Source organism: Hemicordylus capensis, chromosome 5 (assembly GCF_027244095.1).
Source record: "Hemicordylus capensis ecotype Gifberg chromosome 5, rHemCap1.1.pri, whole genome shotgun sequence".
In the NCBI taxonomy this organism is placed as follows: Eukaryota; Metazoa; Chordata; class Lepidosauria; order Squamata; family Cordylidae; genus Hemicordylus; species Hemicordylus capensis.
The window spans coordinates 197,410,568-197,424,829 of record NC_069661.1 but is presented as its reverse complement, the minus strand read 5'-3'; the positions used below and the strand labels follow the sequence as shown (position 1 = coordinate 197,424,829).

Below are 14,262 nucleotides of genomic sequence, written 5' to 3'. Positions count from 1 at the left end.
CCTCTTCTCTACTTTATGCATGAGAGGAAGAGACTGAAAGCTTACTTTCCCAGTTTTTAAACTACAAGTTTCCATTATATCAATATACAGGGAGCTTTGGTTTGTTCTAACCAAGTTTAGTTTACAAATCCTGCTTACATACCAGTCATGGCTAGAATGAAATAGCTCCCACTCACATAAATGACTGAGACAGACCGGAAAGAATAAGGACGTGCTGAATCGTGATTTGGTGCCGGAATCATATCCCTTCAAAATTGAGGGCTTACATAGCCCCTTTAAATCAGAGGAGAACAGGTCCATACCTGCTCCTCCTCCACTCGCCATCATTGCCATTATCCCAGTGCTCTCCCCCCAGCTATGTCAGTGCACTGGTGGGGCAACTTCCAGCTGCCCCTGCATAACGCCAACATGCACATGGTCTCAGTGCATGCACAACAGCCATTTGCATTATCAGCCTGTTGCATGCGGCCATTTGTGAGGTCAGCATAGTTTCTGACCACGCAAATGTCTGTTACACATGCGAGGCAGCCATGTGCATGCAGGCATCACAGGTGGTCATGTACATGCGGGCAGCTGGGAGACACTGCACTGACTGGGAAACGCCCCGCCGGTGCACAGGTATAGCTAAGGGGAGAGCCAAGATGAAGGCAATGGGGGTGAGCAGAGGAGGAGCAGGTATGGAACTGCTCTTTAAGGGGCAGTATAAGCCCCAATTTTAAAATTGGGGCAATTTTAAAGATCTCTCTCCTTCCGCCCTGAAGAGTCGTCTTCTCACAATTAAGAAGTCAGAAGGAGACTACGCAAGCCTGGTTTTGTTTTGTTTTGTTTTGTTAATTAAGCCAAGAAGCCGTGGTGGGTTAGTCTGGGGAGATGTGTCTGGGGGAGCAAAAAAGTGGGTCTGGAGTGGGGGCAGCAATATCACAGGTAGCGGGGCAGAGGGAGGTATGGCGGTGGGAGTTGGGCAGGCCGTTTTAGGGGAAAACGGTCCAGGCAACTGAGGCCTGTTCCTTTTTCCGGCCCTTCTCCCAACCCTCTGACCCTAGGGAGCTCTGAGAACACTCCTTCGAGGATTAGGGTGCTGCTGCTGAATGCCAGGTCAGTTAACGCAAAAACATCTCTCATCCACGATCTGATTGTGTATGAGTGTGCTGACCTGGTATGTGTGATGGAGACCTGGTTGGATGCGCTGGGCGGGGTCGGTCTCTCTCAGCTTTGTCCTCCAGGTTTCCAGATCGTGCAGCAGCCCCGCCTCGAGGGTCGGGGAGGAGGTGTTGCAGTCATCTTTCGAGAGACCCTCCCCGTTTCCAGGTGCCCGGTCAGGCAATCTCAGAATTTCGAGTGTTTGTCCCTGAGGGTGGGCCTCCGAGATAGGCTGGGGATTCTGTTGGTGTACCGACCACCCCGCTGCACTTCAGTCTCCCTACCTGAGCTGGCGGGGGTGGTCTCGGAGGTGGCCTTGGGTTCCCCCAGGCTTATTGTTTTGGGGGATTTCAATATCCACGCTGAGGCCCCCCTAGTGGGTGCGGCTCAGGATTTCATGGCCTCCATGGCAACTATGGGCCTGTCTCAATTGGTATCGGGCCCTACCCATGTGGCGGGACACACTCTGGATCTGGTTTTTGCCGACCGGGAGATAAATGATCTGGAGGTGGGGGAATTTGAGACCACTCCCTTGTCATGGACAGATCATCACCTGGTGGGGTTTAGTTTGACTGCTCCGTCTGTCCTCTGCAGGGGTGGTGGGCCGATTAAGATGGTCCATCCCCGGAGGCTTATGGATCCGCTTGGATTTCAGACGGCCCTCGGGGAGTTTCCAGTGTCCAGAGCTGGTGACCCTGTCGACGCCTTGGTTGATCTCTGGAATGGAGAGATGGCCCGGGCTGTTGACACGGTTGCCCCCAAGCGCCCTCTCCGGCTTGGTGGAGCCCGTTCTGCTCCTTGGTTTTCCTCGGAGCTTAGGGCGATGAAGCAACTCGGGCGACGGCTGGAGCGACGCTGGAGGAAGAGTCGTCACGAATCCGATTGAAAACGGGCTAGAACCCATTTTAGGGACTACGCCATGGCGGTGGGGGCGGCGAAGAAACGTTTTTTCTCCGCCTCCATTGCGTCTGCTCAGTGCAGGCAAACAGAGCTGTTTCGTGTGGTGAAAACATTGCTCCACACATCCCCCCGGACAATGGGGGAGGAGCCATCTACAGCTCTTTGTGATCGGTTTGCCTGTCGCTTTGCAGATAAAGTCGCTTGCATCCGTGCTGACCTGGACTCCAGAGTTTTGGCAGTTCCGGCAGACGTGCCTTTGGTACCATCTGGTCCCGTTGTGTTGGATTCTTTTCGGTTGGTGCGGCCTGAGGATGTGGACAAGATCCTGGGCAGTGTGCGGGCGACTTCGTGCGCTCTTGACCCTTGCCCTTCATGGCTAATAAAAGCTGCCAGGGAGGGGACAGGCAGATGGCTGGAGGTGATCGTTAATGCTTCGTTAAGGGAGGGCAGGATGCCATTGTACCTTAAGGAGGAGCTGGTAAGGCCTCTATTAAAAAAGCCCTCCCTTGATCCCTCCAGCCTGGACAACTATAGACCTGTGTCTAACCTTCCCTTTTGGGGCAAGGTGATAGAGCATGTGGTGGCGTCCCAGCTGCAGAGGGTCTTGGATGATACGGATTATCTGGACCCTTTTCAATCTGGCTTCCGCCCCGGGTATGGGACTGAGACTGCCTTGGTCGCTCTAGTGGATGACCTACGCCGCGAACTAGACAGGGGGAGTGCGTCCCTGTTGGTTCTGCTGGACCTCTCGGCGGCGTTCGATACCATCGACCATGGTATCCTTCTGGGCCGCCTCTCGAGTATGGGAATCGGAGGCACTGCGTTGCAGTGGTTCCGGTCCTTTCTTGAGGGGAGGGTCCAGAAGGTGGTGCTGGGGGACTACTGCTCGGCCCCGTGGCCGTTGGCCTGTGGGGTCCCGCAGGGTTCGGTCTTGTCCCCCATGCTGTTTAACATCTACATGAAGCCGCTGGGAGAGGTCATCCGGGGATTTGGACTGAGTTGTCAGCAATATGTGGATGACACTCAGCTCTATCTCTCCTTGTCATCTGATCCTAGGGAGGCGGTGGATGTCCTGAACCGGGGACTGGAGGCCGTGATGGGTTGGATGTGGGCTAACAAACTGAAATTGAATCCGGATAAGACAGAGGTACTGTTGGTCATTAGGAGAGCCAATCGGGATGAGGAGATTTTACCAGTTCTGGATGGGGTTGCACTCCCCTTGAAGGAGCAAGTACGCAGCTTGGGGGTACTACTGGACCCGGCTCTGCTTTTGGAAGCTCAGGTGGAGGCGGTGGCCAGGGGTGCCTTTGCACGGCTTTGGCTAGTGCGCCAGCTGCGTCCCTTTCTCGAGAAGGCAGATCTGGCCACGGTTACCCACGCCTTAGTCACGTCACGGCTGGATTACTGTAACACGCTCTACGTGGGGCTGCCCTTGAAGAATATCCGGAAACTGCAGCTAGTGCAAAGCGCGGCAGCGAGGGTTTTATCCGGAGCTGCCCGTTGGGAACATATCACCCCCATTTTGAAAGAGCTGCACTGGCTGCCGGTTCGTTTCCAGGTCCAATTCAAGGTGCTGGTTTTGACCTTTAAAGCCCTAAACGGTTTGGGCCCGGGGTATTTGAGGGACCGCCTGCTCCCAAGGGTTGCTGCCTGCTTGACGAGGACATCTGAGGGGGCCGACAATGAGAGAGGCCCGGCTGTCGTGCACTCGGGACAGGGCCTTCTCTGTTGCTGCCCCCAGACTCTGGAATGCTCTCCCAGTGGCCATTCGTTCCTCGGACTCCATCATGGCTTTTAGAAAGCTTGTAAAGACTTGGCTTTTTACCCAGGCTTTTACATAATCATTTTTACTGCTGCTTCTGGGTGTTTTTATTTGTTGTATTGTTTTATGTCTGTTTTTATATGTTTTTATACTCTTAGCATGTTGTTTTTATTGTGTTTTTATTGTATGTTTTTAACTTTTGTAAACCGCCTTGGGGCTATATTTTAACGAAAGGCAGTATAAAAATGCAAAAATAAATAAAATAAAATAAATAAAAGGATGTGCCCTGTGATTCGGCTACTGAATTACGATTCGGCACATCCCTACTGAGGAGGCAGGACCAGCACCAGCTCCATCCCTGGAACTTGATACCAGATGTGCAGGAATGAGGTCTGAACATCCTCTTTGGGTTTTATCGATTTTTGTATTGCATATGTATTTGCTTACTCCCTATGTTCAGTATTAAGAAGCTCTACAGGGGTCAAAAGTTCACAGCTCCTGATCTACAGTATGGTTTGGGAAGGAAAAGAATTTTACTGTTTATTTTTTGGAGGAAAGAGAGGGTTTGATTTGATTGGCAATACTTTAAAAAATGGAGGGAACGAGTTTATTTTGATTGGTTTGTTGAGAAAAATTGGAGGGGAAAGAGAGAGAAAAAGGAGGCTTGCCTGCCCCAGAAAGTTAACACTGGAGTAAGAGTGGAGTAGGAGTAAGACCCAGAGAGGAGAGACATCTCAAAAAGACAAAAGCAGGTACTGGTAGCATAAGTTGAGAGGTATTTGCAGTTTGCAAGAATTTATAAATGGGAAAATATTTAATAAATATTGAAATAACCTTATTATTTCTCTGTGTAAACCGCCCTGAGCCACTTTTGGAAGGGCGGTATAGAAACTGAATAACTAACTAACTAACTAACTAACTAAAATAATCCTGTTGATGACTCTTGGGATCCAGGGAAGGGGTGGGAATATGTAATATAGAGCCACGGAATGAGAAAGGTGTCCCCCATGGAGGTGGTGCCTACGCCCACCATTGTACAGAACCAGACTGCATCTTGCATTCTCCTCGGATACGAATAAATTCACTTGTGGAAACCCCCATGTGTGGAATATCGGTAACAGGTAGGTCATGGACATGCTCCATTCATGAGTGTCTGAGTGACACAAAATATGACTCAGCCAGTCAGCTTCCACATTGTCGATTCCTTTGATGTGGATTACAATGGGATGAATTCCATGTTGTATGCACCAATCCCAGATTTTCAATGCCAAGCTGCACAGGGTATGTGAGACAGACCACCCCCTTGTGATTGTTCACGCACGTAGTGTTGTCCACCACAAGTCGTAACATTGGTCTGAAGGCACCCCAACAGTTCCAGCACATTTATGTGTAGTCGGCTCTGGGTGATGGTCCAGGACCCATTCATCTTGTAAGTGGGGTAGTGAGCTCCCCACCCTTCACTGGAGGTGTCCGAAGTCACAATTATCTGTGGGAAAAGTGGCTGGAAGGGACCACCACCAAAGTGAATTTCAGACTGTTTGTGGTATACGCAAGAGTTGTCTTAGAGATCCGTAAAGGAGATTGGAGTTCCTCAAAAACCAAAGTTACAGAGGGCACATGCGTGGTTTTGCATGAACTACCACAGCGGTACATTAGCCATTAGGCTTTGGCCTAGACTGATAGCCGGATTGAGAAGTTAGGACCATGAACAACTTCACAGTCAATTTTGATTTCTTCAACTTTTTAAATATATCATCTGTTTCAGAGCTGAAGAGACCTTCACCCTCAAAGGAGAGGTCTTCAATTTTCTCCCTAGTCTCATATTGCAATGTGGAGGAGCGAAGCCAGGTGTGATGTCGCAAGGCTATAGAACCCGCCATGTTCTTCAACTCACAGTCCATCAGATGGCGAGCCGTGCTAATTTGCTGTTTAGTAATATCAGCTGATCTGATCTGTAGCTCCTTAATTCTTGCCTGAATGTCTTCCGGCTTGATTTCAGCAAGCTCCTCCCACAAAGTGTGTTGATAGTGTGACATACACACAGTGTAGTTGGCAATATGCATTGCCAGTGTGATAGTTGAATACAAAACATCTCCCAAGGGAGATACACACCCAGGACTTCCGGCCAACTTCCAGCCAAAGAGAGGGAAGGGGCGGCAGGGAGGTACACTGCCACACCAAAGGCTTTTATGGGCAGTGAGCACCAGTGAGGGGAAAGTGGGGGGAGGGGTAAGTGCACCCTCCCCTGCCCTTAAAGGGGCGCCTCCCCTTCCTCCAACTTTGAATCCACCCCCCGCTCGGTGTTCAAACCTGTTCGGAGGCCCGTTAAAGGGTCTCTGAACAGGTTCGTGCACATCCCTAATATTTTCAAGCTATATGGAAGTGGGGGCTGTAGTAGACGGCTTCTTCCAAGCCTGTTTTGAGGCTTGTGGCAGTACTGTTAGCATGGGTAATGCAGTAGGTTGGGAGGTCTTTGCAGTTTGCAAGAATGTATAAATGGGAAAATATTTTCAATATTTTCAGTAATTTGTTTAAGGCTAAGGCCTAAGGCTTTGGCCATATAGGCAATCAAGATACAGTGGTCCCTCGACTTACGAACTACTCGACATAAGTATTTTTCGAGTTACAAACGGCAGTTTTAGATCCGGTTTTAGATGCGGTTTTTTCGACTTACAAATTTTTAGATGGGGTTTCCTCGACTTACGAATTTTACATGCGGTTTCCTTGACTTGCCTGCTTGTTTACTGCCTGTTTATTCTTGAAAAGAAATGTTCCTGTGCAGTTTGCAAGCCTTACTGGGGGTCTGGGTCTTTTTTCTAGGCTCCGGAACGCATTAATCCGTTCCCAATGCATTCCTATGGGAAACCGCTTTTCGACTTACGAACTTTTCGACTTACAAATGTGCATTCGGAACGGATTAATTTCGTAAGTAGAGGGACCACTGTATATGATAATTATTATGTTTCTCCTTGGGTGAATCAGGGGCCTTTTTAAGCACCTCATCGTCCGGGGACAGTTTCAATTGGGTCTCAGTGGCTTGTGAGTCTGTTTCTGAATCTGGTGCAGGATCTTCCAGAATGGGAGAATGCCCATCAGAGGGGGTACCTTGCAGTATATGGCCGGTACTGAAGCCGGACTTCGAGGGTCAACCAGCAAGACTGGCTGTAACGGTGAAAAAAACAGGCTTGACTGGAAACTGTGGATTTGATGGAGTGGTTGGGCAAGAGGCAACTGGATCCGTTAGTGCTGAACTGGTAGCTAGAGTCATATGAAATAACACCGAGCCTGAGGTGACTGTATGTGTAACCTCTCTGGGATGATGGAAATCATGGGGATGTAAAAAGATGCCTTCATCCCCGACTGGATCAGTTTAGTGCACCACATGTAAAGCTTGCGCATAATAATCAGTATGAGTAAATCTTCCAGAAGATGGAATGGGCTGTCGATTGGAAAGTGTGATAAGGCTTGCTCTGATAGAAGCAATCATCTCCTCCTTGATGCCATTGTGAGGAAGCAGGGCGTATGGGGCTAAAGGAATGTGCACTCCAAGGTTTTCCAGTTTTCCACTTAATTAGATTTTGGATCTCATCCTCCATTAAGTGGCCATGAGTGACAGGGGGAAAAGATGGGAACCTTTGAACTTCAACCACATCCTCAGTATCGCTGAGGTCAATAATACTTGGATGAGGGGGACAAAAGGGGTATACACTCTGCGCTTTCAAAGGGAGTGCCAATATATTACACAGAGGAACCTCTGTTGTTACTGACACCGAATGAGTGGTTGTCAGAGAGTCTAATGTTAACATACCCTCATTTCGTGCCTCCTTTATAAGCACTATTTTCAAATTCGGTATCGTAAATTTCAGTACTGATGATGACAAGCCATTTCCTGACATCGGCTTGTTTGATATTGGTACTTCTTTCAGTTTCGGTGGCATTGTCAGGTGCTTGGACTTCAAAGATTTCCCCGACATTGACTGCTTTGATGTCGAGGGTTTCTCCTACGCCAAGTTTTTCGATGTCGAGTCCACTTTCAACTTCTTTTGGGGAGCAGGCATTGAAATGGAGGTTGAAGAGTCGGCTCCTGTTTCATTTCAGCTTTAACCTTTCCCAATTTGACCTCTTTCGAAGTTGGGGAAGAGGGCTTCAGAGCTCCTTCCTTCAATACCTGCATCGGCATCGAAGGGTGACTGGACTTCGGACTCAGAGTCGATGTCGACCTTGTTTTATCCTTACTTAAAAACTTTGTAGACAATGTCATATTCTTTGATGTCAAACAATTGGCCAGTTTCTATACCGGGGCAGCCGACAAACTCGACATCGAGAGTTGAAGTTTTAGCACCAAATTATAAAAAGCGTCCCTCAGCCTCAGAAGTCTAATTTTCCAAGTCTGTTTAGAAAACTCCTGACAAATCTTACAGTTTTCAGTACTGTGTTCTTTGCAGAGAAGACAAACAGAGAAGACAAAGAGAATGTTGATCTGAAGAGGGAAAAGCAGTGTTGTATTTTCCACACCTCTTAAACATATTTTTCTTTCTGTCTGTCATGAAAACTGTCCGACAAACAAGAAACCAACAATATTCTCAGATACAGAGATATTTCTCTCTAACTTATCCAAATGGATGAGGCGGTGAACTCCAACCAAGCAGAAGAACCTTCCGAGGCATCCATACTGGTCGGTGGTCAGAAAGGAACTGAGGAGGGTGGCGCTCTGACTGCCTATATCGATGGACACTTGCACCCCATGGGAGGAGTTAGGAGTGCCACACGAAGCTTTTAGAATCTTCCCGATTGGTCTCCTACACAGGTGCATATCCCCAGTGATGTGAATACACTGAGATCACATCAAGGATCTATCATTTGTATTCCTTTGAGACTGTTGCTGGGCCTAGTTTGCATAGGCCATTGCACAGTTATTCATTGTTTTTCTTGTACTTTTGCTCAACTGAATGTTTCTTTTACCTGATATTACTGCACTGTTTTGGAACTAAGAAAATTTTGAACCAAGTAAACTTTCTGGGTTTTTTAAACTATTTCTTTAATGTATCTGTCTGTTACTTTTCCCAGCCCACACCTACTTGCCTAAATTTCCTACCACATTACTTTTTTGTAAAGCTGAAGGACAGAAGATCCAGTGACTGGGTGTTAGAACCAGTCAAAATAATTCTCCCCGGTGGCAGCGAGTTGTTTATGTGCAGGGTTACCTGAAGTGCTGCCCTCCACACCAGACCAACCCAAGACAGGAGGTCCAGCACCAGCCTGGACACCAGACTAGAATCGGAGACAGCTATGGAACTGAAATCTCCTGAAGTAGCTCCCTCAGGACCTGAGCGTAGATTCTTAGAACTTCAGCTCACTTCTCCCACACCATCACACCCCCCAATACCTGCACACCAAAGTTGGCAACAAGCTCAGTATGGACAGAAATAGCAGAGGAAGGCTACTAGACTCTGAAAGGCTATCCCTTTAACGCTTTAACTTTTTCAGGAGGTAGTCTGAGCTCAGAAGTACTAAAGAGCTCAGTCTGCTTCTGACTGGTGTTGAGTTGGTCCCTTGGACTGTCAAGATGCTGAGGACTGGCCTTGCTCTGTCTTGTGGGCAACCAGGACAGGACATCAGGCTTAATTCATGTTTTGATATCCTTGCTTATGAACTAGCTGTAGTTTATATTCAAATACAGGGAATTCTGGTATGACACTATGACTGAAAACTTTTACTTTCCTCTCATCATATGCAAAGGAGGGAGGGAAGCAAGAAAGTAAGAAGCATGAGAGTTGAAAACTCATGCTGCAACTTTCTTGACACAACAAACCATATTATAAATATACCATAAATAAATATAAAAGCAGCGTATCCCCAGATCTGCAAGACTGCCATTCTAAACCCACCTCAGACATGGATTAACCTTGGGAAAGTCACATTCTCTCGAACTTAATTCTTCATCTGCCATGATAATGACCTTCCTCACAACTGAGAAGATGAACAATAAGTGTTCAGCTTATTTAGCACAGTTAAAGTGCTACATGAATGATTAATAATAGCTCACAGTAGGCATCATTATTCATTCTTTTGTTTGATTTTAGGTGCTTTTCAAGCATGATTGCAGTTTGCAGGAATTAAGAGTTGGGTTTCTGGAACTTTGTACAGAAAAGATACCACGTGGTTTACAATTTCCTTCCCACTAACTTAATTTTTTGAAAGACAGAATTTACAAGGTGGTTTGCATTCAACAGAACCCAAGTCACATTTATAGACTGGCAGTCAAAAAGATATTATCAGATATTTAGGATAGCTAAAATCTTTGCTGCTCTTTCAACACATGCATTCTCCTCAGGTTTCACCACCAATATGGGTAAAGAAGACAAAACTAGTCTTTCCTTAACAATATGTGAAATTTCAACCTACCTTCTCTTGACTCCATAAAATTCTTCTACAATAACCTGTAGGACAGCTCGATAAAACAATGATTCTGTAGGCAGCTGCAAAAACTCAAAGAACAGCAAGCAGTTAAGGAACCAAACACTACAAATCAAAGTAAAAATAGTTAGCTGTCTTCAACTAATTATTGGTTTGCATCCATTCAACCCAGCATTACTAGCAATTCTCTCATTCCAAAATTAAAATGTTGTCTTTCAGAAATATGATGTATCCATAATTGCTGGGAAAGTGGGGAGAGGGGGACCACTAAGTGGAAGTGAGAAGAGGGCTAGAGGGGAAAAGAAAGCTCCTCCAGGCCAAATTATACTGTTATGTGGGTTTTACTGCAGAAAGGTATTTGCAGTAAGAATATCTGCAGTAAGAGGGGTTTGGATAACTTCATGGAGGAGAGGTCTATCAACGGCTACTAGTCTGAGGGCTATAAGCCACCTCCAGCCTCAGAGACAAGATGCCTCTGAATAAAAGTTGCAGGGGAGTAACAGCAGGATAGAGGGCATGCCCTCAGCTCCAGCCTGTAGGCTTCCAGCGGCATCTGGTGGGCCACTGTGTGAAACCGGATGCTGGACTAGATGGGCCTTGGGCCTGATCCAGCAGGGCTATTCTTATCCAGTCAAATTTAATCTGTTAGTCTAAAGTCAGAGAGAAAACATTTTGCAGATTGTAAATGTGCTCTTTCCCCATAACAACTTCATCTTCTTTCCCTAATGTATATAGAAAGCATTACACTTGTAAAAAGGACATAAGTACAGGAGAACCTCATACCTTTCAGAACAAACTCTATGTTTACATAAGAAACATTAATGCTGGCCTCTTTAAAATGTAGGGACAAATGCATCCCTTGTGTAAACTCCTCTAAGGTCAATGGGTATGCAGCAGGGATACAATGGCCTGTAAATCTAGTGTGCTGAACAGTCATACAGCTTGTGTACATATACTAAAAGAAATGATAAATTGAACAGTAATGATTTAAAATACCCACATAAAGAATTTAGACATGGATTTAAAAACAAAGAATATTGAGTCTCCTTCCAGAACCAAACATTTGCAATAAATCAAAGCAAATCTTTAAAATACTTGTAAATACCGCGCATATTACAATACTTGTAAATACAGCAAGTGACTTGGAACCATCAGTCACTCACTGTCATGTCTTCAATGACTCGTTTTGCAGGTACAGTCTCTTGTATTTGGGCCAAAATGGATTCCAGTGTTATTGCAGAGTCTACTGTGGAGGTTTCTAGCAACTCCTCTTATAGGAGTAGATTGGATGACTTTCAGTTTGTGGTTCCTGAGCATGTGGACAAACCACTTTGGACCGTGCATCCTACAACCTGTTCTTTTGACCCTTGCCCAACTCGACATTTCATCTGGTAACTGTTCTATGAGAGAGGGTCTGGTAAATATTATAAATGCTTCTCTGAGGGAAGACAGGATGCCTCCTTGACTTAAGAAGGCTATTATTAGACCTTATTTGAAGAAACCTGCATTGGATCCCTCAGACCCATTACAGACCCATTTCCAATCTTCCATGGCTGGGCAAGGTGATTGAGCGGGTGGTGGCCTTTCAGCTCCGGGCATTTTTTTATGATACAGACTATCTAGACCAGGCCTGCTTAACTTAGGCCCCCCAGCTGTTTTTGGACTACAACTCCCATAATTCTCAGCCACAGCAGCCAACAGCCAGGAATTATGGGAATTGTAGGCCAACACCTGCAGGAGGGCCAAAGTTGAGCAGGCCTGATCTAGACCCATTTCAAACCAGCTTTCAAGTGGGCTATGGTGTTGAGACTGCCTTGGTCAGCCTGATGGATGATCTCCAATTGGAAATCGAAAGGGGAGTGTGACTCTGATGATCTTTTTGGAACTCTCAGCAGCTTTCAATACCATTGGCCAGAGTATCCTTCTGGATCACCTGAGGGAGTTGGGATTGGGTGGCACTGTTTTACTGTGGTTTCGATCTTACCTCTCTTGTAGATTCCAGATGGTGCTGCTTAGAGACAGACTGCTGCTCTGCAAAGCGAGTACTAAAGTACAGAGTTCTACAAGGCTCCATATTATCTCCAATTCTCTTTATAACATCTACATGAAACTGCTGGAAAAGGTCACCAGGAGGTTTGGTGTAGGGTGTTATCAACATGCTGATGATACCCAAACCTATTTCTCCATAATGACTTCATCAGGAAATGACATAACTTCCTTAAATGCCTGCCTGGAGGCAGTAATGGGCTGGATGAGGGATTACAAATTGAAGTTGAATCCAAATAAGATGGAGGTACTGACTGTGGGGGGTTGGGACCTAAGAGATAGTTTAGACCTGCCTGGTTTGGATGGGGTTACACTTCCCCTGAAAGATCAACAATATAACTTGGGAGTGTTCCTGGATCCAAAACTCTCTCTGGTTTCTCAGGCAGAGGCAGTAGCCAGGATCGCTTTTTATCTGCTTCGGCTGATATATCAGCTACACCCATTACTGAAGGTAAACAACCTTAAAACAGTAGTGCAGAAGCTGGTAACCTCCAGGCTTGACTACTATAATGCACTCTATATGGGGCTGCCTTTGTACATAGTCTGGAAACTACAGTTGGTACAGAATGCGTAAGACAGACTGGTCACTGGGACAACCTGAAGGGACCACATAACAATGATCCTGAAAGAACTGTGCTGGCTGCCAATATGTTTCCAAGCAAAATACAAAGTGCTCATTATTACCTAACAAGACCCCAAGGGCTTGGGTCCAGGGTACTTAAGAGAGCGCCTTCTTTGTCATGAACCCTGCTGCCTATTAAGATCATCTTGAGAGGTCATGTTAGTTGTCACCGGGTAATTTGGTGGTGACTTGGGACCTGAACTTCTCTGTGGCTGCTCCAGGGCTTTGTAACAGATTCTCCAAGACAACATATCAACTGTGAGATGCCCAACTAAAGAAAACATTTCATGAAGGCTTAACCATAACAGCAGGTCTCCACTGACCTTTGAACACTACCAAATTTTTCCACACACTTTTACACATGCATAAATGTAAAGAGAAACTGCATGCCACATAGAGAAAAACTGAATGGTGGTAGCTGACAGCTATTTCCATGATCTTCATTTCCTGAGTACAGGAGAACCTCATTATTTGTGGAACCACTATTTGCAGTTCTGTGTATCCGTGGGGTGTCCACAGATACTGAAAACAGGTGTTTGTTGGATATAAAATGGTTAAAACTCACATATCCATGGTTCCTAACGGGCCAGAGGTTACCACCGAGGTGTAGTGGTTGGCATTTGTGGAAGACAATTGTGATTTCAAGGAGTTAATAACATGCCTTGTATTCTCCCAGATAGGGTTAATTTACTATAAAATGCTGATTCATTATGATTCAGCTTACTTTAAGGAAAACATGCTTTATAATGAAGGAATACATCCCAGGTGGAGATCATTCCACAGATTAATGCTATCTTTGTTAATGGCTTGCATCCCAGAAATGAAGGATCGAAAGCCAGGTGTAATTAATAAATTAATTAAGCACCCACATCCAACAAGAGATAAAAGGAGCAGGAAGTTGGGAATTCAATGAGCTTGACACAGGCTGTTGGCCTGGGGTTCTCCGCTATCACTTAGGCTCCTGATAGCTGAATGGAGACTACAGATCTTGCTTGGTATGTTACTACTTTTCATTTGTGTTTAAGATCTAACTGCTAGCTGTATTCAATAAAGTGTGATTTCTCTCTATCTACCTGTGTGCTTATTGTCTCCGGATCCTTAATAAGAACCTATCCCAGCTGGTCTGAATTGTTTGGTAAAATGGGAGGTGACTTCTGCCCACCATTTTGTCTAAAAGTTTATGCAGAGGTGGTGCATGCAGCAAAAAACCAATTCTGCTCTGAGCACATTGCTTCTGTAGGTTTGCATTCAGCAGAGTTGTCCCAGGTTGTGAGGAGTTTATTTCCTTCCATTTTGAACCAGTCCCCCAGAGACTGTTCTGCTGCGATGTTTTTAATGGGTTCTTTGTGAACAAAATCTCTGGTGTCTGGGCTGA

At 46.0% G+C, this 14,262-nt stretch overlaps 1 protein-coding gene across 4 annotated transcripts in view; it reads right to left on the bottom strand.

The window, feature by feature from the left end:
* Nucleotides 1-14,262, bottom strand: part of METTL25 (methyltransferase like 25) — a 128,664-nt gene that overhangs the window by 28,806 nt on the left and 85,596 nt on the right. For 2 of the 4 annotated variants that reach the window (XM_053253874.1, XM_053253872.1), the window contains exon 8: nucleotides 10,208-10,290. In XM_053253874.1, coding sequence (XP_053109849.1) covers nucleotides 10,208-10,290 — 83 coding nt within the window. Of the gene's footprint in view, nucleotides 1-10,207; nucleotides 11,175-14,262 lie in introns of all 4 variants that reach the window. The other 2 variants (XR_008308173.1, XM_053253873.1) reach the window with 2 other exon arrangements.